Here is a 23,971-nt window from a genome sequence, read left to right as displayed (position 1 = left end):
GTTTTCAGCCTTCCAAGATGGCCGACGAAATCTTCAGACTACCTAATCACAATAGCGCATTGGTAGCATTAGACTACTAATGCACTATACCTGCTCTACGATTGGCCAGGTCTGCTCAAGTAATCAGCACTGGCCAATCGGAGAGCAGTGCATTAGGTAGTTCGAAAACTGTGCAGCCACGTTGGACAGCTGAAAATAATGTCCAAAACTGTCAGATTGAAGAACTACAGGTAATATACGCCCCGCTCGGTCTGATCTTGGGATATAATTTTGTCCCCAAACCAGAGGATCACTTTAAAGACTGTTCACATATATGAAGCCCATTTTCACTTACCGGTACAGTTTCAGCTTCTGTAACGAGTTTCCTCGGCCTCCCTCTTCGACTTTTGGGCGTTTCTACCATTCCTGACTTTTCTTGTTCTTCTGCATCATCAGATTTCTTCCTCTTCACTTCTACTTCTACCTTTGTCACCTGCCCCCGCTTCCTTGAAGTTGATGGAGTAGAAACCGGAGGTGCATCTTCCATTTTAGATGCTCGTCTGCTTCTCCCAACTGCAGGTTTCGGTGTCTCCTGAGATGGGGAAGATCTGTCACTCTCTTCTGTCTCTCCATACAGCTTGCTATTTTCAGATGTCTTTGCTCGTGTTCCTGACCTTCTTTGGGTCTTGGGGTTTTCCTCAGTCTGTTTTAAGTCTTTCTCCTCATCTGTGAGATTTCTAGTTTTTTGAGTGCTCTTTCTTCGAACGGTTCCCGCTTTTTCCTCCTCTACAAAACTTTCCTTGCGTGTTCCTTCAGTTGTTCCCTCTGCGCTGGTGCTGCTTCTAGTCCTTGACTTCTTAGCTTGGTCTTCCTCCAGTTTGACAGCCTCTTCTTTCTTTGGTTGTCTTGTTCTTCTGGAGGTGGCTTCTTTCACAGATTCTTCTTTTACCTCGTTGTCTTCTCCTCCTCGACATTCTCTTCTAGGTCGTCTTGATGTCTGAGCATCACCGCTGGTTTCCTGAGCTCCAGCGGTATCTTCTGTCTTCTGTTCTTCTTTCAGATTCTTCTGTGTCCTTCTAGATTTCCTAACATCTTCCTTCTCTTCTTGTTCTGTTTTTATGGTTTCCTCCTTAGAACTATTTCTGGTTCTTCTGGGTACGTTACTACTTTCTGGCATATCCTCGAGGTTTCTTTGTCCTTTATCTTTTGGTTGGACATCTTGCACGTTTGCTCCCCTCCTGGTTCTCCTCTTGCTCTCTTGTATGTTTTCGGATTCTTTACTTTCCTCATTCAGACTCCTTTGTGCTCTTCTTGATTTTTCATTCCCAGAAACGGGCTCAGCCGGACTGACTCCTTCAGTCTTCTTGTTTTCTTCAGTTATGCTGGCTGTAGCATCCTCATCTTGGTCCGACTCTGGTTCTGAAGGCTTAACACGAGATTTCCGAGTTGCTTTCCTTCCGTTATTTTTCTCGGTTACCTGCGGTGTCTCAGAAGTTGGTTTGCTCTTCTCTTTCTCTTGAGTTGTCCTCAGATTACGACCTTCTATATCTTTCTCTACATTGATTGATTCGGTTTCACCTGCATCTTGATTCTTGAGCTTCGTAGGCACTTTTCTCTTGTTTCTTGCAGGTCTCTCCCTTGGATTGATCTGATGTGAATCAGGCTCTGTTTTAGCATAATGACTTGAATCCATAAGCTCCTTGCTTTCAATTACTGTTGAAGACATAGAAGCATCTGTGCATGAAAGATCTTCGTTTTCCAAAGAAGTTTGATCGACGGACTCCTTGGATGTCTGAACTACCATGTCACCTTTGTTGTCAACCTCTGAAGTCGTACTTCTTATCTCCTCAGGAGAAGCCAAACTGTCTGTAAACTCCTCAGTATTGGAACCAGGCTGCTCATGTTCCTCTTTCAACCCTTTGACCACTTTTATTGCACTCTTCCTAGAATCTCGCTTTCTGCCACGCTGCTCCTCAGTTCCTGATGTTGATGGCTCAACCTCTGAGATTTTACTTGTTCTCTTTCTAGAAGTCGCTGCAACAAGAACTTCTTCCTTAGCTACAGTTTTAGCCTGTGGAACTGCACTTCTCCTTCCTCCTCTTCTCACTCCTTTTTCTTCCGGCACTTGCTTTGTCTCTGATTCGGATCTTTGTGGCTCTCCAGCACTCTGTTTATCTGGATCCTTCATCACAGGACCAGGACCCGCAGAAGCTTTGTCTGGACCAGGACCCGCAGAAGCTTTGTCTGGACCAGGACCCGCAGAAGCTTTGTCTGGACCAGGACCCGCAGAAGCTTTGTCTGGACCAGGACCCGCAGAAGCTTTGTCTGGACCAGGACCCGCAGAAGCTTTGTCTGGACCAGGACCCGCAGAAGCTTTGTCTGGACCAGGACCCGCAGAAGCTTTGTCTGGACCAGGACCCGCAGAAGCTTTGTCTGGAAGCTCTTCAGTTCCTGATGAAGTCTGCTGAATAAAGGCACAGAAGATATATGACAGGGCTGCATGTTGGGTATTTTGTGTGGCATGTATAATAAACTATATATACTTGCAACAAGGAATATGTAGCTGATAATCTATAAAGTCTGATAATCTGGTACTTGTCAATATCCAGATTATATGCAGATCTGGTTCATAATAGAACAATAGACAGAAGCTGCTGAAGGAAGGATCATATTTGGGGTTTGTTCCTGAAAGTTCTTTGTCCTTACAAGTCAGGTACATACTGTAGACCTTTCCTATGGTTGTACAGTAATCCAAAATACAGCATCCGATTATGTCTACCTATCAGATCCTATTGATGCCGGACTGTAGGATTGTTACGGCATGCATGTACATATCCAGAACAAGTCTTCTCCATGCAATAGTCAGACAGGAGAGAGGCGATCAGACATGGAGTATTAGGATTTACTCACCAGAAGGTTCTGTGAAGGTTCCTGTGTTTTCTTTCTTCTTAGACCTGTGATTGGGAAAATAATAGACATCTGCTGAAAAGATTATAAGTAGTGAATAGGGAATGTATAGCTGGGGCATACATAACGAACAGGACATTATAAATAACCACTTACAGTTCAGTAGTTTTAACCGCCAAATTTTTACACTTTCAAATAAAACCCAAATTACAAAATTAAAAATGTTATCCTGAACCCCGTACCCATAGATATACTGGGAACAGACACCAGGCACATTGTCAAAAGAGCGTTTGACCAGACTTTTAGGAGGTGTTGTGACCAGTGGATGTGTGAGGGCACACAAGGTGACCGGGCTCAGAACACCCCAACAGACCACCAGTAGAGAGGAGCGCCTCACCAGACTGTTAGGAGGTGTTGGGACCAGTGGATGTGTGAGGGCACACAAGGTGACTGAGCTCAGGAAACCCCCAACAGACCACCAGTAGAGAGAAGCGTCTGACCAGACTGTAAGGAGGTATTGGGATAAGTGGATGTGTGAGGACACACAAGGTGACCAGGCTCAGGACGCCCCCTACAGACTACCAGTAGAGAGGAGTTTCTGACCAGACTGTTAGGAGGTGTTGGGATAAGTGGATGTGTGAGGGCACACAAGGTGACCGGGCTCAGGACGCCCCGACAGAACACCAGTAGAGAGGAGCGTCTGATCATCTGACAAGCATCAGCAGCTCCAACTGTTTTGCTGTCCGCCATCCAGAGGCAGGTTGCACCATCGTTACACCTCTGTGTCTGCCAGAACCATTTACAGGTGCTTCGCTAAAGGACATCTGGTCTCCCGGCTCCCATTACGTGTACGGCCTTTGACACCCACCATCGCCTCCAGTTGCAGTGGTTTTGTGAACAACGAAACTGGATGATATAGACTGTGTCGGGCGGCCATGTTAGTTTCTGGAGACCTCGGGGTGAGCGCCTCAATCCTGCCTTTGCTGTGGAGTGGCGCACTGCCCCCTGCTGGTGTGATGATCTGGGGGGGCCATCGTATACAACAGTTGTTGACCCCTAGTTGTGGTAGGAAGGACAATGACAGCTCAGTTCAGGACATCCTGCAGCCATATGTGTTCCTCTCATGGCGGCTTCCAGCATGATAATGCTCGGCCGCACACACAAGGCGGTCACAGGAAAGTCTCCACAACATTGCCACACTTCCGTGGCTGCCCGGTCACCAGATGCAACACCAATAGAACATGTATGGGCCCATCTGGGACGCCAACTGCGACACCTACAAGTTTGTATGATCTAGAGGCTCAGTTACAGCAAATGTGGAGCGATATTCTGCAGGACGGAAACTGTATGCCTCCATGCCTGCCCCGTATCACATCTTGTATCCAAGCTAGAGGCTGTACAACCGGGTACTAGAGCCTCCATGCCCGCTCCGTATAACATCTTGTATCCAAGCTAGAGGCTGTACAACAGGGTACTAGAGCTCCATGCTCACTGATATCACATCTTGTATCCAAGCTAGAAGCGGTACAACAGGGTACCAGAGCCTCAGAGCCTCCATACCTGCCTGTGTCACATCTTGCATCCAAGCTAGACACAGTACAACAGGATACTAGAGCCTCCGTGCCCCGTATCACATCTTGCAACCAAGCTAGATGCGGTACAACAGGGAACTAGAGCCGCCCTACAAGGGGTCAGTTCTCCACAATAAATGATCCTTTTGCTCCGATATTGTGTACTTACATTTACGTTACAATCACACTGAGAAAGTGTCATTCCATTGCAACAACTTCTGAGTGCTTAATCTTTTTTTTTTATACAAGGAGTGTATATTATAGTATTAAAAAAAAGTGTTACAATATGCAGATTTATGCCCAAACTAAGATATGAGCCGGAGGCACACACAGGTACAATGTAAAACAGATCAAGGTGCCAGAAGTTCAGTGCCATGTAAGTGTGCGAGCTAAAGGGGGGGATTCACACATTGTGTATGACTTGCAGAAGCCACATGGAAGTTCTTTAACAAACTACAATATAAAGTGCATTAAGGGGGCGGCATGTAAAACGTGGATATCATTGTGGCTGGTTCCACTAATCACTGCGCTGTGTGCGTTTGTAACCCAACACTTCAATGCCGGGCGGGCTCATTCACGCAGACTCTAGATGGCTGTATACAAGCCTCACTGATAACAGATAAACATTGGCTGCCTGAAATCTCCTGGCATCGCTTTGGTTCCTTGATACCTTTTTCCGCATGACAGACACTTACCTCTCCTTGAAGAGAGTTTTTCTTCTCCTCTCGTCTCGGGGGCTACTACCTCAGCAGATGGCACGCTTGGGTTTACCGCCTGTGTGCTGTCGCCTTCTTTGGCAGCCTGAGTAGCGCCATCACCTGCAGTCTCAGAGAGACTACAAGCTTGTTTGGTACCATCCTCTGAACCTGGCACATCGAGACTGTACGCCTGAGTGGCATCATCATCATCTGTGGCCTCACTACTCGGCTGCTCTGTCCTCTCTTGTGGCTTCTCGTCAGCAGCGGGCATTACTGGGGTGAGCGTTTGTGCAGGAGGCTTCTGTACAGATGGATCTTCTACAACAAATGACTGTGTAGCTTCAAGCTCTAGTTTAAGTGACGGGTCGTCAGCTTGAGTTGCATCTTCTGCTTCATCCCCTCCTTCCAGCTTTGTAGAGTCTCCCACCTGCTGGACGCCTGTCATCCAGACTGAAGCCGGAACGTCCCTTTTAAGGTGCAGCCACGTACCCGCCTCTGGAGAAGGTCTTTCGGACAAGCACTGGGAGATGGGCTGTGTGGCATCCGGGGACAAGGTCTCGTGAGACAATTGATGGACTTCTTCTTGTGCTTTTTCTTCACTACCTGAGGACTGGATGGCCTCATTTATACGTCTTTCAGCAGGTTCTGGAGTTCCCGAGTCTCTGGGCCTCCTCATTTCTGCTTCAATGCAAAATGCCTGAGTCTCCGCTTCTGCATTCTCATCGCTTTCCTCTGTCGATGTATTTACTGACAAAGATAAAATGTCAAGTTAAGACAAAATCTGCCCCATTATGAATGTTATACACCCAAAAATACTGATATTATACCTTCTGTGTGTATAAACAGGAGCAGCAAACACCTGATCGCTCAGAGCTGCTGCTGTTCATAGGGCATACTGCAATACTTCCTACGTCTCGCCTATCAGGATCTTTTTTTTTTTTATCATTGACTTCAATGGAGAAAAATATGGAAGCTTACTGCAAATGAAATAGAAGCATTTTGCTACTTTTTGCGTTGTCCATCGCATTACTATTGCCCGTATGCCAGGTGACCAGCAGAGGGTACAATGATATGCCCTCAGGAACTGTTCTCCAGGCCCTGTGACATCTCAGTCGCATCCCTAGTTCCATCCTCTGGAGCTGCAGTCATCTGCTGGTTTTGCTCTACCCACCACGCAAAAAGCAGAGTCCTGCCCAACCTGGCCCTGGTGTAGGGGCGCTGTCAGGAACAAGAACAAGCCCTTCCTAGGGAAATTCTATACGGCGTGCATGAGTAAGGCCAATGGATATGAACCATCAGAGGCCAATATACACAGAATATTAAGACAAGTGATACTAATAGAGTTTCAGGGTCTTCACTGTATTTAAACATGTCTCTGTCAGGAATCTCTTACAATCCCGTTTATTCGTGTTGGGGGCTCCATTCAAAGTTCTATTAGATCTGATGAGCTAGAGTAGTGCTGCATGCAGATCAAACGGAGACACCATAATAGGACCAATTACAAGTCAATGGGGTCTGTCAGGTGCCATGATGCAAATACAGACTAACATGTACTTACAGGTCACAGATGAAATCTGCAGCACAGCCAACGGATTAGCAGGACCTGCATATATAGAAAAGAAGAATGTCAACCAGGAGAGCAGCGTCACTGTACACCAGTACAATATGGCCGACTTGTTGGACTCCGCAACGGCATTGTTAGCTGTGCCCAATATGATGTGATGCATATGTGAAGCCCAACCCCGTATAAACTCTATGTCCAGTAATAGGAGGATAACAGAACACAGAGCAGACCCGCTGATAAGAAGGGACTTACGTTTGAACGGCTCTGGCTCGGCCCATGTGGAGCTCATTATGAACGCTTGTGTAGCCTCCTCCTCATCTGAAAGAGCGGATCACAGGGAAACATTATACTACAAAAATCTACTCCAATGCATCTAAAGCAAAAAAGGAACAACGTGACTGCAGGATCAGACTACACATGGTTGTTTGTAGTCTGTAACCATGGAGACGCATAGTTCTGCACCGGAGCTGTAGACACAATACAAGAGATTCTTTTTAAGCTAGAACTTTTTAAAAAAATGTATTTTAGATGCATTGGAGTAACAAAAAACTAGTTGCAATGGTGGACACAAGCTTTCCAGAGGTAAGTACCTGGTAAATCTGTCTCTTGCGGCTCCAGGTAGCACTGTGTGGCCATCGTTTCCAAGTCAGTGCCTGTTAAAGAAACAGATCCTCTATAAAATCTCATCCAATCATCTTAAGTTCTTGGAACTAGAGACGGATCTACATTACAATTATTGTCACACGCAGTAACGGCAACGATCATTTTTGTTTCATCACGTTTTTTTATTAAGACTTTGCGCGAAGTTCAAATCTATCAGTTTTATTCTATCAGCCGTGGATAATAGGAGACGTAATTAGCATTACGCGAAAACATCTGTATGAAAAGCCCACGTGTACTTCTCTTACCTGAAGGGTTCCCTGGTGGCTTTCTGGAGTATTCTGACGTGTAACATCTAGTTGGAGAATCTGGCAGCAGTTGGTAGCTCACGCGCCACATACAAGGGATCTACTCTTCTTTTTTCCGTTTTTTTTACTATTTGAAATATCTTCCTGAAGTTGCCTGCCATGTTAGTCAGTGACAAAACTGAGAGTCACAGGCAGAACGTCCGAGTGAGAATCCAAAAAAGTTGGATCTTTAGTGAGATGTTGTTCTCTCTGCGACCAGTAGGTCGCTCACTATTTCACAGTAACATTCTTAAAAGTGACACCTGACATCCACCATCTGTATGTATATGTACACACACACACACACACACACATATATACACACACGTTCTGGCAGCTAGGACATGTAGAATTATACAGCTGGAGGAAAGCTTAACTTAAAGCGTCCCTCCGGCCCTGGAGAAAGAAGGATGGCCGAACCGCTTCTCTGACTACCTGTACTGTGCATAGCAAGACATTACATGCAGCTCCGACTGGCCGACACTGATCATGTGCGCAGTGCTGGTTAATGAAAGCATGCATAGCGTCTTAGACTAGTGATGCATACAAATGCCCAGTGTGCATCAGGTAGTCCGAGAAGCTCACGTGGCCATCTTTGGTTCTCCAGGCCGAAGCGTCGCTTTAGCTGCGATACCCTGCTGCAACAAGTTCTCTTATCACAAAGGCGATAAAGAAGGTAAAGACCCTGCAGTGCAGAACTTTATCTAAATGCATTAAGCGGTGTGTTAAACTTTGCTACATCTGTGTGTGCCCCACTTGGCAGCACATCTCACTATATAGCGCTCCGCCAGTAAGGAGACTGGGCCGACGAGCCAACCTAACGAAGTGGAAGGAAAACAACAGCATCTGCTCTCAGACCGTAAAGAGCGCCCAAATACCGGCCAGTGAAATAAAGCCATTCCCAGGTATTCCAGCGAGGATAGTGGCTGATCGACGCGACATATTTAGCATCATTATGTATATATATTTTAGGAATTATTTCTCTTTAATTTACATCAAATTAAAAATAGAAAAGACGACCGACGTGTATTATATTCCATTTCTGCCATATTTCCCTATAAAACATAAGTTACCGGTCCTGTCCCGGTAACCTATGAAAGCACAATCTCTGCCGCAAAAATATTAACCTGTGGGATAGCACAACTCCAGCGAAATCCAGTTTGTACGGATTTATGTTCTGATGTTGTGTACACGACACACCCTTTTAGTGGAAGGCCCAATGCACACGGCCACATTTGCACTGCGGAATACGGAGCGGCGTCCGCCTCTTAATTCTGCAGCAAATATCGGCCATAGCATGCAATGTAAAAGTGGGTTTCCATGCCCACGAGTGGAAATCAATTGCGATTTTCCGCTTGCGTGGAAGAAAATTGCAGCATGCTCTATTTTCAGCCGGATTTTGTGCGGACGACTTCCATTGGAGTCAAAGGAAGCCGTCCGTCCTGCAGCCCTTCTGAAATCATCATTGCAGAAAGGCCGCAAGATCTGAGTCATCGCCTACTGACGGCGTGGTCACATTTGTACAGGGCATGTGTGCCAGCCGGCACATCCGCAGTACAGAAGAAAAAGCACCCAGACAGGTACGCAGGGCTCACCAGTTGGGCACCGGGTGGGATACCGCTGCAGGATCCGACCCGGCTGTGTGCATTTGGCCTAAAGGATTTTTTTTGTGTAACCGCATTCCAAGAGCCATAGTGTTTTTATTTTCCAGCAGCGCAGCTCTGCGAGTGTTTAGTTGCGGGACGAGCTCTAGTCTTCAATGATCCCATTTTTGGAAACCTATAACCGTTCAATCACTGTTTATTCCCTTTTCTTTTTCTTTTTTTTTTTTTACAGATTAGCTTCTTGTATCATCACAGTCAAACCCCCCACATTTTTGAGCACATGCCTGCTCGCCCGAAAAGATTCGGGGGCCGGCCGAGGTGAGCAGTGAGTTGCAGGGTCGAGCGGGGCTGGGGCCGTTTCCCCACAAATCTTTTTGGGCAAGCAGGCATGTACTCGAAAATGGCGATACTCGCTCGAGTAATTTGCCTTAGTGAATACGCTTGCTCATCTCTAATTGCTTTCCATTTCATTTTTGTGGGGTGGGAATAGCAAGCTTAGCCATTTTCACAAGGGTTCAGATTTTTTTTTCACAGCACGCAACATAACTTTTTTTTTATATGGGTCCTTACAAATGCAGCAATCCCATATACCATATGCAGATAGTCCAACGGCGAGCCGTCTGCCCGCACAGGTATGCAGGGTCCTCGGCTGCGGGCAGGGTGGGATTCCGTTGAGGGCCCCCACACGTGGAATCCGACACGCCTGTGGACATGAGGCCTAAGGGGCAATCAAATAACTATGTATAAATACATTAGGGGACAATACAAGGATCTCTCCCATGATCTGTTTATACCCAGGACTGTGAGGGTAACAAGAGGGCATCTGCTACGTCTAGAGGAAAGCAAAAAATCACAGAGGTGAGGAGAACAACAAAGACATTATTCACTGAAAAAGCCACCTCTGTGATTTTATGTAATTTATAGTGAGTTAGCGTAGGTACTGACGGACGCGGTGTTGCCTCGACGCGGCCCGTCAGCCTATGCGTTTTGGCCAAAATGCAGTACCAACACCTGCATTTTATTAGTATGCATTAGTACTTTTGTATGTAGTTTGCTAGTTGGTGGGGGAGCCCAAGATGTCAGCCAGTGTGGCCCACTTTGGAGATACAGGGCAACAGGGCTGTTATATCAGCCAGGGTTGATATCCTGTATGGTGGGGGTCACCATCCATCTGTGGCTGGCATCTTTGGTATAGTTCACATGTGCAGGCTATCATTTTATGCAGTCGCTCCTTCCCAATCTGGGCTGGGTTGAGTGGGTGACTGCATTTTAGCCTGCCATGAACAAGTTGCTCCTCTACACTATTGTCTGGCTAACTGCATATCTTTAGGGCTTACGGCCATTGCGCCTGCACTACGGCGATTGTGCCGGTGGCGATTGTGCCTGCCTTATGGCGATCGTGCCTATAGCGTCCGTGTCTGCTTTGCAGACCTTCAGGTATTGTATTTTTGGCTTTTTCAGTGAATAAACTAGAAGAAAGCAGGTTTCATCACCAACACAGAAGGGGGTTCTTTACTGTAAGAGCAGTGAGACTGTGGAACTCTCTGCCTGAGGACAGGGTGATGGCAGAATCCATAGAGGAGTTTAAGAGGGGACTAGATGTCTTTTTAGAGCAGTACAACATTACAGGATTTAGACATTAAATGGTCAAAACAGGTTGTTAATAGGGGGGACCTTGTTACCTGTGTTACCTGGAATCCATACTGTTTAGCTACGCTAATTACTGGGCCGATGATTTTGTGCATGGAGCTGATTTTTGTTGGAAGCCCACAGCTCAATTTCCACTGCGGTGACCTGACTTGGCATTACACCATGCACTTCAATGGAAACTTTGCCTGTAGTACCAAGTTTGGCCACTACAGTGGGAACGCAGCTATCCGATTCCTACAGAAATCAGTCCAGTGCATGAGCACACTGGCTCAAAGAACAGCTGAATGGCAGAGATCATGGGAGACAGCCCCCTGCCGATCAACTATTTATGGGCTATCCTGTTAGGCCCATCAGTAGTTTGCCACTGGACAGTCACTTAGAAAAGCCTGATGTCACCATTTTATTACAGCAAATTTATCACTTAAGAAATATGAGTCATATATGAAGGAGTTGAGAGTCGGAGGTTTGGCTTACCGACTCCACAGCCCTGGTGGGATCATGTATATTTTTCTAATTACGTGATGTTTAACAGTTTAGATCTATATAGATGTTTTTTGTTGTTGTCGTTTTCTATAGTTTTTTTTTTGCATAATAAATGGGATTCTAAGCCTTTACTTTTTCTTTTTTTGTGAATGCCAAAATTTTTCAGCCAAAGGACTTTATCATGTGATGACCTGTATATTACACCGTTATACTTCTATACTGCATCAGCATTCTCCTAGTAAATGAATTTATCATGGCACTGGTATATATTTACCAGGAACAAACACAAGACATCCATAAACAGTTAAACTAGTGGGCGCTATTTGCGGGGCACCATACACTCCTACTGCCAACCAGTTAACATTGTAAGCTCTGCAGTGAAGGAAGCCCCTTCAGTTGAGTCCTGCTCCGTCAACGAGGCTGAGAACCTCAGACGACGGGTTACCTCCAGCTATGCAGCTGGTTGGCAGAAGCAGAGTACGTCACTCCCCACAATCTTGATGGCGGCACCTTTCATCCACCAGACATGACTAACGGCTTACATTCAGAGTCTGACTTCTGAGTCTCGTCTTCCTCCATTCTGATTTCTGTAGGAACATTCTTACTATCTTCAGTAGAAATTTTCGATACTGTAACAATTTCATTGGTTGTAGATACAGAAGACTTCTGATCTTTCACTTCTACTTCCTCCTGAACACCGCTGGTCCCCATCTTGTCTTCTTCCTGTCTAGAAACAGATGACCCATCACCCTCCTCCACATCAGTGTCGCTATCTACATGCAGTTCAGCAGCCCCCTCAGTCGTTTCAGTGTCCTTCTTAGCACCATCAGTGGTACTTTCAGATACTCCTACGTCCTCCACCCCTGGTGTAACAGGTACTCCATCCTCTTCATCCACATCTGTGTCGCTGTCCACATGTAACGCAGCAGCATCTTTGGCCATAACTACGTCAGTCTTGTAGTTTGGTTCATCGTTAGTCGGTTCGAGGGTGACATTTTGCCCAGCAGGTATTTGGTCATCAGTGTTACTCTCTGCACCAGTTGCTTCTTGGACATGCTTGCTCTCTGCAGTGTTGTCTTGAGGTCCGTGTGTCATGTTACCGCTGGAGCCATCTACCTCTTCATCCACATCCGTGTCGCTGTCTACACTGAACACATCTTTCGTTTCCTTTAGGCTTGTCTCTTTGGACTCGGCTTCCTTCACGACTGCAGTGGGCTCGTCTTCCTCTACATCTGTGTCACTGTCCATGTTGAAGTCTTTCTGCTCTTTAGTGTCACTTCTGGAGTCCTGATCCACTTTCTCAGCTGGCTTGGGTATATCGGCATCATCATCAGTGTCGCTGTCTATACCAAATCCAGTAGTCCCTTCGGCTTTACCGGGTTCACTCATCATTTCCTCATTATTGCTCTTTGACTTTATGATATTCTGGTCACCCTCTACATCAGTATCGCTGTCCGAATCTGGGGCGGTCAGAGGAACACTCACATTGTTCTCAGATTCCTCAATATCTGCAGCTTGGCATGACTTGGGCTTCTCTAATTCAGATCCTGTAGTTTCATCTTCCTCAACATCTGTGTCACTGTCCATGTGGAATACAGCTTTCCCTGATCCCAAGGATCTACCACTGTCATCTTCTTTCAGCATTACATCTGTGTCTGAGAGGTTGTGCTGCACAAGAGCATCCGCCTCGGGTTTCAGTGTGCCTGGGGCCTCCTGAACCGTCTCACTTGAGGACGCCACATTACCTTCAGCACATGGACTACTTGCGGGCACACTGGCAGAGGATGGCTTCTCTAATGCATCTTCCAATATCTCGTCTATCTCTTCCTTCACCCCATCATCTATGGTACCTACGACCTGTACACAAGGTTCAGGAACACCACACATGGACTCAACCGTCTGCTGCTCCTTTTCTTGGTTGTCCTCTACTGCCAATCTCATCTTCATCTCATCATTTACTGTTTTTATGGATTCCATTTCTTCATTGCCTTTGGCTATCAATGTCCTTCCATCATATTTGGACTGATCTACAGGAAGGACGGGTGTGGAGATGTTCTGTGAAGAAGGTACAAAAGAGCTTCTCCTTGATGTGTCTGCATCACTGTCACACCGTAGATCCAGTGAAGGAAGATGCGTCTCTGACATGGATGGATCATCTTCCTCATCACTAAGAAAAAAGTAACAATTGTATCTTATTAGTCATTGTAGATCACAGAAGTCACTGTTGTGCGTTATCAAGATAAAATATAACTTTTATTAACTTATTTTAAATATATATGAGGTATCAAGAAAGGGGGACCGAAAATAGGGAAATGTGTAGAAAAGGAAAGGGCCCTGAAATACACCCTATAGTGCTCTATAATGTCCGCTAACAATACAGAGCACCCGCCCCAAGTGGGGCGACCTATGCTGGAACCTCACCCTATATAGGACTGATAAACCTTGAATTAAGAGACCAAAAAAGGGAGAAAAAGAAATCAACAAAGAGCATGTAAATGGTTGAGAGAGGAGAGCTGAAAATACATACACAGAGTAGAGTCAGCCACTATGCAGAATACTTCTAATGTCTCGGAAGGACCGTGTTATAAGGTAGAAACAATATTCATGTATGACCATAATATATTCCATCCTATAATCCATGATAATCATATATAATCCCCATTATAACTAACAGCCTACAGATTGGCTTGTCAGGAACCCAAGCTGTCGTGTCACAGTAACCGAATAGTCACCTATATGCAAACTCACAGAGCGGTGGTGAAGAATCAATCTAATAGTATAAATATCACTGAGGATCCTTCTAAAATATCATTTTTATTAAAGCTAAATCTAAAAAAAAAAAAAAAAAAGGAGGGTAATAAGCAGCATCAGCCTATATAAACCACCAGCCTGCAGCTAGGATAATAAAACGGCTAGCAGACAAGGTTCTAGACTTTGCTCTTTGAATCCTTCTGTTTTAAATGGCTCTCTAATGCTGCTCAACGCGTTTCTTCTCAAAAAGAGATTCATCAGGAGAAATCCAATGCAAAAGATAAATTAAAGACAATAAAAGGTGAAAAAGTGGCAGCAGTTGTCATGGTAAACTGGCAGCAATGATGGGGATGATGCACTGTGGATGCCCAACACCTCCCTTATAAAGCCTACCAAAGATACCACCTACAAAGGGTGGGGGGGCTTGGTTCTCTTGACCAATCGCAAAGACTAACAGTTAAGCAATAATCACAGATCTCAACGAAAGAAAGCTCAAAGATTTGAATTGGCGCTGCCCTCAGAGACTCAACCTGCGAAAGAAAGGCACACTATGATGCGTATCTAAGCGATCGTGCATGTGCTCATATCATCGCAGCAAACTACGAAGATGGACTACGGTAATCACGCTCACCTCCTGATGATGCATGCCGAAAAGATTATGCATATGCTTACATCATCATGGCAATCTTATAAATTACTAAGTATCTCGCTGCGAGTAACCCAGATCGCACAAAATGCATGCGGAAAGTTGACTGCGCAATAACTGTGGTGATCAGAGACTGGAGGCAACATAAGTCGGAGACCAGATCCAGATGACACACTTAATACAGGAGAGGATATATATTCAGTAGACACTGCTAAGCAGCATAATAGATCCCTTATAAAATAGGAGGACCTGTGTTCCAAGAAGGGATATATATATTCTGGAGGCTAAACATATTGGGGTTTTCCTGTGATCCCAAAAGGAGGGGAGTTATTTTATTCTCCCTTTTCTCTGAACACATGAACCCTGCCATCAGCCTTAAATAATTGGTACCGGGACTCCTCAGACCGGAAAAAGCAGCATATCTGGACAAATAGCTCTCCTGTCAAGGTGGTTGGTGCCTTAGGCTCATGCACACGGGCGGATTTTTGCTGCGGAATCCAGAGCGGGCGTCTGCCTCCGGATTCCGCAGCAATAACCCTCCATAGCATGCTATTAAAAAATTCTTTGTGCAGACGAGCAGAAACCAACTGCGGATTCTGTTCGCGGATGAAAAGTCGCAGCATGCTCCATTTTACGGCGGATTCTGCATGGACGCCTTTAATTGAAGTCAATGGAAGCTGTACTGCGCATGTCCGATGGCAAGCTGTGCAGAACCATCCGTAGTACAGAAGAAGATAGCAGGTTTGCGCAGATGCCGGACGGGCACAGGGTCGGATTCCGCTGCGGGCTCCGCATGCAGAATCCGACCCATCCGTGTGCATTCGGCCTTATGCTGTATTCGCACTGTGCTAGTGGTGCATGAGATAATTGTTCTGCGCACACACAAGACGACTGAAGCTGCCGGTCTACGGGCGATGATCCGCTTGCGATAAATCACCAGTAAATCATGCTATGAAAAGCTTTACATAGGCTAACTAGCGCAGCCCAACATCCACAAGCAGAGAATCATAGCGATTCTCCACTCACGGGATTGAAATTGCGGCATGCTGCGATTCGCCGTGGTGAGCCTATCTATTAAATGGGCTGATCGCGGAGACCTGTCAGTGCTCCCCCCTCCTCCTCCACAGCGGAATATCGCTAGTGATATTCCGTCACAGCCGTTGACAGGCAGCCTTATACGGTTCAGGTGCTTTCTTTTAGCGTCAAAACGTCTTACCTTTCAGGCACAACGGTGTCTGTAACCGGGGAGAAAGTGGTCCCCGGACCTGATGGCTTGTGAGGACCCTTGTAGAAACCACAACCTGCAATTACAGAATATATATCATCTCAATATTCAGACTGAACACATCTAGTTGATATCATCTATAGAATTGCATGCAGTCCGCCTACTGATGTTTCTTAACCGGTTATGGAATCTTTTTCTTCATTCTGCCTGAGGCTAAGAGGGAAGTCAATATTTACTGTCCTTACATGTGCCTACATGCGGAACGCAGGCAACGGAAAGATAAGTGGTCATCACATACATAATAGGTCTGTACATGGGCCACACAGACTGTCCCCCGGGCTTCCCTGCACATCTGGCACAGTTCTTCTCATGGACAGAAAGCCGATCATATTTGGTATTCAAAGGACTCAGCTGCTGAATCTGTCATCTAACAGGAAATACTCCACATTGTCACAGTGTGCTTTATGAGCAGTGCAAACAGGAGCATTGCTGGGTACAAGGGGTAAAAAAAAAAAAACGAGTTGAAAGCGAAACTTTGTGCTCTCCTAAGAGGTCTTAGTAAATACTTGTATTCCCCATAAAACATTTTTGAGAAATCACACATTGCGTCTTTCCTCTGTTATTCCTCCTGGAAAAGTGTGCAATGTCAGCGGATTACAACGTCTATAGGCTAAGAAGTATCATGGGGCTGTGGCATCTATGTGCACAAAAGGCATCACAGCCACGTGGTCACAGGAAATAGTAACCCTTTAAGAGCAAACCCACAAGAATCTTACAGCTGTGCTCAACAGATCGCACTTAAAGGGCTCCGGAGAACTCTTCTACTCCATTAGGCCACATTTACACAGGCAAGTACATGATCGGTATGAGAAACTCAGACCAATATCGCACTTGCAAACCTGAGAGTGCGATGAGTTGCTTCAATAGGGAAAGAAAGAAAATTACTTTGCATCTGCATACAAACGTGATGCAAATTTTTTTGGCTCCCATAGAGAATAATGGCCATTATCACCCAAAATTGGACATGCTGTAATTTTATTTTTTTAACTTGCACTCTGGGTCCGAGAGAAAGAAAAATAAATAAAATCGGCCATGTGTAAATAAAGATATTGGGTCACTTTCTCGTGCGAGTTCCGTTCCGTTCCCATTGCTAATGGAAAGAACTCGCGTGAGGAAATGACCCATGTAAAGAGATGCATATAATGAGACCCCAGTAGCCATTACCTCCTCCGTTCCCTCGGGACTGTCCCTCCTCCTCATCTCCAGAGTCTCTCGCCAGAACAGCTCCCCGCGCTCTCCTACGTATAGCGGCACCAGGAGTCTTTTCTATGGCCAGCGCTCCCTGGGTAGCGGGCACCAGCATCGAGTCATCCTCGCTTTCCTCTACTCCCGTCGTTTCGACTTCTACATTTGGCTCTATGGTGTAGCGACAAGCCACATCGGCAAACAGCAGGAGGTCTCCATCAGACAGGGCATAGAGTACATGTGGTGCGAGAGCCGTCTTGCCCCGCCGTGTCTTGTTTAGGCTGTCGTTATCACATATAGTGCGGCAGTCGCCCCTCACCTCCAGGATGGCATGCTTCTTCGATACAGACTGCGCCGGCAGGGTGATATCACAGCTGGCATGACGGCCAATGAGATTCTGACCACGGTAGATGGGGAAGTCTGTAGGAAATGGGAAGAAAGAGAAAAATTATGATCAGGCATACCATACTCCATCCGCACCGGCACATCGCTTACAATGCTGGATCTCCCAAGTCAATGGCTAATTGTGATGGATAAGGCCGCTCTACTGCCCGGGCGTCTCACTCACCCTGCGCCGGTCCGTGGATCCCAGCAAACATGTGCAGATTGCCCACAGGTCTGTCTCTAGTAATGGACGCCTCTTCCTCCTCATCATTAGAGTCGAGCCGCTGAGTCTGATCCATCCTGCAAGACAAAAAAGTCACAAAGGAGGACAGTCAGCTGAGAGGCCTCATTCACACGGGTGCATGTTATTTCGGTTCGATGGTTGATGCGTGTATTTTGCACACGGGTTGCGTGCGTATTCAGGTTTTTTTTTCATGCGTGCAAAAAGAAAATTAAAAACCAAACCACAAATATGCAAAGGATGTGTGCAAGGGGCGCATCTGCTGCAGTTTTTTGTGAGCCCGTAGATTTTAATAGTCAATTTCGGTCCGTGACACGCTGCAATTATTTTTTTTCACACACAGAAAAAAAGCACGTCTGAATATCCTGATGCAAATCAATGGGTTTACGCCACTCATATTAAGCGCATAATCAGTCATTACACGGAAATCCCGGCATATTTTGCGCAATATGTGTGATGGTCAGCATGGGAGCCTCCGGCAGATTGGGTATTCCACGTGGGGAATACGCTGTAACACAATGCTCGTGTGAAGGAGCTCTTATATCCCAGGGCAAGAGTTGTGTAAAAGACTGCAGGAGCGCCGACGTCACACGCAGCGAGAAGCCCGCGATTCGCAGAATATTTTATGATGATGAGAAATGAATGACTAGAAAAGGATTTTTTTTTTGCATTTATATGGGACGATTATCGCTCATTTATGTTCATTTGAGCTAATTTTGAGCGATAATCGTCCCGTGTAAACGGGCTTTAGGCTGGCTGTCCACGGGCGAGGCGTCATAGCGAGATCCGCCGCGATAAATCGCACACGGAGCTCGCATGACACGCTTTCCATAAGATAACTATGGAAAGTGCAACCTACCGCACAGGAGCGGAGAATCATAGCGATTTTCCGATTGTGTGATTAAAGTCGCACGATTCTGGGCGGTGACCCTGTCATTAATATAGGCTCAGCGTGGAGACCTTTTAGTGCTCCCCCATCTTCCCCTGTGGCGGATTTCGCTACCATGCAGGCAAAAACCTCAGTGCTGCGGCCACCAGATCTCGCTGCAGGTCTTCTGCAGTCACTGGACTGCTTTTGACCCCTTGCCTCCTCTGGAATCTGCAGGCACCGGTGACAGCGCCCTCTTTCTGCCACGTGCAGGTAGTGCAGGCAGTGTTCCTGTAATGTATCTTTACGGTTTCTATCTTTTTGTAACCTTTCCCTCTTTCTACAACGCAGTGATCTTCTCTTATGTTTTGGCCCGTCTCCTGACCTCGGACGGCTCCACCTGAGCGTAAACACAATTGCGCAACTTTTTTGCACACGCGTTGATGTATTTTACTTTTTGCGTGCGGCACACAAAGACGCACCGATTTTAATGGTTAATTGGTCTAATTAGTTCCGGATGTGCTATTGTTCCAGTGGAATTACGCAGTTTTTCATGCATCCCCTAATGTATTTGCGCCCCACTGACTTCTATGTTAGCCTTTGATGCTCAAATACACAGAAAAATAGAACAGGTTTCAATTTTTTAAGCACAACTGAAACGCACGCCGAAATATGGTAATGTGAACAAACCCACCGACATCCATGGGTACCGTGCGAAGCTGGGCTTAGGCGTATATCTTACATGCAATCAGTCACCAATGTGGACATGTGATGTGTTTTATCTCAAGCACACCTGGTGTAAGCAGTGATGCCCTTGATTAGTGGCAGCAGGTGCCCTTGATATAAGTTCTGATGTGCACATGGGCTCTTACCAGGGATTCTACTCAGTGGGGGTCATTCTGAGGCGGCAATAGGCAGTAAGTGACACGTTGAGGTGAGTTTGTCGTAACCGCTGGTTATCCGTTGGGTTCACATATTTGGTTGCAGGTCAGGCAAACAGCTGAGTTTGTAAATTTGTCAAATAAATGTAATTAGGTCAGAGCGGCCGTACGCCTCGTGTAGTCAGACCCCGCCCCCCTACCAGGAGCTGCGGCACATCTTAGCGGCCAACCACTCAGCCTTGTGCGTACGACTTCAGGAGCGTCACCCGCCTGACTGCAGAGCATCTACACATACGACGCTCTGAGCTCGGGGTCTGCAGTCAGGTGGGTCACACATCTGAAGGCCGTACGTAAAACGGACGGCGTACACAACGGCGTGCGGACCCTCATACAGAGGACAGCTCTCCGGCCCGCTGCCTCCTGTGCCTTGTGGGCGCTGTCCTCCATATATGGTCCCCTATAGATAGCATGGCCGTTCTCCCGTGTGGCCCCCACTGCGGTGCTGCCGGAGGGGCCAATCACCTTCCACATCTCTTTTCAGAAAAGTTCCATTATTTGTTAATTAACCCCCATGAGGAGATTAGCGGCTGCAGGCCACTCCTCCGGGTTTTTGTACCAGTTGTCATACATATGATCTGCAGCCCCATGGAGGAATCACGTGACCCTCACCGGGCCCCACAGACGCCATGTTGTCCCAACCTCACTATGGAAAGTTTCAGCTACACTTAGTCTGCGCCCCGGGGCCCCCGCCTGCTGTACAGTGCCGGTGCGAGGCGCCGGCTCCCCGCACACACCTGTATACACAGCGCAGCCCTCATATATACACACACAACACGGCGCACAACTCACTTCCGGCCTCTCTCCCGCCGCTCCGCGCCGTCACCACGCCCACTACTTATCGACTTCTCTCTGATTGGGCAAGACGGCCGTCATTCATCGCACACTGCGCGCGAATCCGTTCAACAGTGCTGGCGTCACGGCGGTGGGCGGGTCATTTTACGACTCGCGCTTCTGATTGGCTGGTGAATTATAAGTTCGCAATAAATACCGCGGCTCGTTGTGGCGGGGAATAATTACCTGAGGGGAAAATGGCGGCTTGTATATAGCACTACAAGTCCCAGCATATACAGCCCGTATACGTGTCACACTACAAGTCTCAGCATATACAGCCTGTATCCGTGTCACACTACAAGTCCCAGCATAGTCTCTGTATACTCTATAGGGCTTATACTCTCCTGTGTCACTACAAGTCCCAGTATGGTCTCTGTATACTCTAAAGGCCTTTTACTGTCCTGTAGGTGTCACTACAAGTCCCAGCATGGTCTCTATACACTATAGGGCCTATACTGTCCTGTAGGTATCCCAGCGTACAGTCCATTTGCTCTATAACGGGTGTCCAACTCGTTTTTTCAAGGGCCACATCAGCCTTCTGGTTGCCTTCAAAGGCCCGGCAGTAATTGTATAGTAGGGGCTTGTTCACATGAGTGTATTTGTGCAGGATATTACATACAACCTTTGCGCGTGTAATACACAGTGAATAGAAACCAGTAACCGCCATAGTGGCCCCAGTAGTAATAGTAACCCCGATAATGGCCTCAGTAGTAATAGTAACCCCGATAATGGCCCTAGTAGTAATAATGACCCCGATAATGGCCCCAGTGGCAATAGTAACCGCCACAGTGGCCCTAGTAGTAATAGTGACCCCGATAATGGCCCCAGTAGTGATAGTACCCGCTATAGTGGCCCCAGTAGTGATAGTACCCGCTATAGTGGCCCCAGTAGTGATAGTACCCGCTATAATGGCCCCAGTGGCAAAAGTAACCGCCACAGTGGCCCTAGTAGTAATAGTGACCGCGATAATGGCCCCAGTAGTGATAGTACCCGCTATAGTGGGCCCAGTAGTAATAGTGTCCCTGATAATGGCCCCAGTAGTAATAGTAACCGCCACAGTGGTCCTAGTAGTAATAGTGACCCCGATAATGGCCCCAGTAGTAATAGTACCCGCTATAGTTGCCCCAGTAGTAATAGTGTCCCCTACAGTGGCCTCAGTAGTAATTGTAACCGCCATAGCGGCTCCAGTAGTAATAGTGTCCCCTATAGTGGCCTCAGTAGTAATTGTAACCGCCATAGCGGCTCCAGTAGTAATAGTGTCCCCTATATTGGTGTGGATGAGATTTCTGAGAAATCTCGTCCACGTGGCTGGGCAATGCCGGGGTTAGCGGCTGGAATTTCCGTGGCAAATCCGCCCTGTGTGAACCCAGACGTAAGGCTTTAGACTCACCCAGCTAGCAGCTCTGGTCCAGCGGCAGCCCTGCGGAGTCTGTGACCGCTGACCTCTCCCCTTGTCCCACGCAGACACTGGGAGGAAGAGGTCCGCGGTCACAGACTCAGCACTGCCGCTGGCGGACTGGAGCTGCTGGCTGGGCGCGTAGCATGCCTGTTAGGTTTGATGCACGCTTGGTGGGTCACATACAATGAGCCTGCGGGTATTGTTTGATATATGTGCCCTATGGAGGTGGGAGGACCGCGGGCTGCAGCCAGTGCGTTAAAATCTGAGCCGATACACTGCGGTTTGTTTAGGTTTTCCATACGGTTTATAGATGGAAACTAGCAGTATTACACAGGGTTACGCTGCGGCAGGAGCAGAGTAAAATAAGTAACGTGCTATAAACCGAAGCTTTTTTTTTTTTATAGGCTGCTGGAGTCTCTTTCAGTCCGTTTGTTTTTTTTTTTCGCATTGGTATTCTATAGGAAAAAAGAAAGAGGCGCGAGCTGCACCCGTTATAAAATCGCTGGCTTTTCTAGGCGTGCTTTTTAGCAGCAAAAACGTGTGACAGAAGCGCGAGGGGGTTTCACACACAGCAGAGTTTATTAAGCGTTTTTTTCTTGCGTATAAGTCCCAAATTTTGGTGTGCAAAATTTGACATTTTCAAAATTTTTCTACACTTTAGAAATGTGGTGAGAAAAGGGCTGAGCTCCATAGGAGGGGCGTGGTCTCCTGTGACACCTCAGATCTGCCATAGAGAAAATGGCGCAGATTTCAGAGTGGTATATCTTTGGACCATCCACGTGCACCAAAAATAGGGCAGGTACACACTGTCTTCTGCACCATCTGTTTAACTTGCGTACTGAAGCATATCTTGTATCCTCGGGGCATCGCACACGCGGTCAGGCCGGGTATCCTCGGGGCATCGCACACGCGGTCAGGCCGGGGATCCTCGGGGCATCGCACACGCGGTCAGGCCGGGTATCCTCGGGGCATCGCACACGCGGTCAGGCCGGGTATCCTCGGGGCATCGCACACGCGGTCAGGCCGGGTATCCTCGGGGCATCGCACACGCGGTCAGGCCGGGTATCCTCGGGGCATCGCACACGCGGTCAGGCCGGGAATCCTCGGGGCATCATACACGCGGTCAGGCCGGGTATCCTCGGGGCATCATACACGCGGTCAGGCCGGGTATCCTCGGGGCATCATACACGCGGTCAGGCCGGGTATCCTCGGGGCATCATACACGCGGTCAGGCCGGGTATCCTCGGGGCATCATACACGCGGTCAGGCCGGGTATCCTCGGGGCATCATACACGCGGTCAGGCCGGGTATCCTCGGGGCCTCATACACTCGGTCAGGCCGGGTATCCTCGGGGCATCATACACGCGGTCAGGCCGGGTATCCTCGGGGCATCATACACGCGGTCAGGCCGGGTATCCTCGGGGCATCATACACGCGGTCAGGCCGGGTATCCTCGGGGCATCATACACGCGGTCAGGCCGGGTATCCTCGGGGCCTCATACACTCGGTCAGGCCGGGTATCCTCGGGGCATCATACACGCGGTCATGCTGGGACACACTTTTGAACTTTATATGTTAAACAAATGGTGCAGAGGATAATACCTCAGTCTGACGAGAAGCTCTTGCCTCCGCGCTACGCCGTTCCATAATTCCCATTCACTGCTATCGGAGTTACAGAAACTGTGTGGAATGGCCTCAGTCCAGCTGTTTCCTCTTATAGATGGAGCGGTGACCTCAGACGGGGTTGGAGGGCTCTGGTTTTGGAGATACACACCCCACCTGTAGGACATTTATGGCGTATATTGTGAATATAGTGTACATGTCTAAGATGGCAGTACTCCTCTAACCCTTCCCAAACACCTCACGTAAATATATACGTCAAGCTGTCACAAAAGGTGCCAGTCCCTCCATAGTCTGTGGCTATCAGCTGTTTTTGACAACCTCTGCCAACTGCTGTGATCGGAGCTCCCTTTGCGGCAGTTGGGCTCATTCAGAGGAACGTAATTGCACAGCATATAACTTGCGTATTACCTAGTT

General features: G+C 47.4%; 1 protein-coding gene across 4 annotated transcripts in view; it reads right to left on the bottom strand.

The window, feature by feature from the left end:
- MDC1 (mediator of DNA damage checkpoint 1) overlaps positions 1–22,796 on the bottom strand; it is a 31,029-nt gene extending 8,233 nt beyond the window's left edge. Inside the window, exons 1-11 of one of the 4 annotated variants that reach the window (XM_066581594.1) lie at positions 22,774–22,796; positions 17,839–17,954; positions 17,250–17,690; positions 16,017–16,101; positions 11,946–13,570; positions 7,310–7,372; positions 6,972–7,037; positions 6,714–6,758; positions 5,153–5,902; positions 2,890–2,933; positions 335–2,443 (exon numbers count right to left, since the gene is read on the bottom strand). In XM_066581594.1, the coding sequence (XP_066437691.1) occupies positions 335–2,443; positions 2,890–2,933; positions 5,153–5,902; positions 6,714–6,758; positions 6,972–7,037; positions 7,310–7,372; positions 11,946–13,570; positions 16,017–16,101; positions 17,250–17,690; positions 17,839–17,954; positions 22,774–22,781 (5,352 nt within the window). In that variant the 5' untranslated portion in view covers positions 22,782–22,796. Of the gene's footprint in view, positions 1–334; positions 2,444–2,889; positions 2,934–5,152; positions 5,903–6,713; positions 6,759–6,971; positions 7,038–7,309; positions 7,373–11,945; positions 13,571–16,016; positions 16,102–17,249; positions 17,691–17,838; positions 17,955–20,438; positions 20,458–20,493; positions 20,534–22,773 lie in introns of those variants that run through there. The other 3 variants (XM_066581595.1, XM_066581596.1, XM_066581597.1) reach the window with 3 other exon arrangements.
- Positions 22,797–23,971: the final 1,175 nt, after the last annotated feature.

The sequence above is a fragment of the Eleutherodactylus coqui genome, chromosome 10 (assembly GCF_035609145.1).
Source record: "Eleutherodactylus coqui strain aEleCoq1 chromosome 10, aEleCoq1.hap1, whole genome shotgun sequence".
NCBI lineage: Eukaryota > Metazoa > Chordata > Amphibia > Anura > Eleutherodactylidae > Eleutherodactylus > Eleutherodactylus coqui.
Note: the sequence above shows the minus strand (reverse complement) of the source record. Positions and strands in the feature narration are given on the sequence as shown.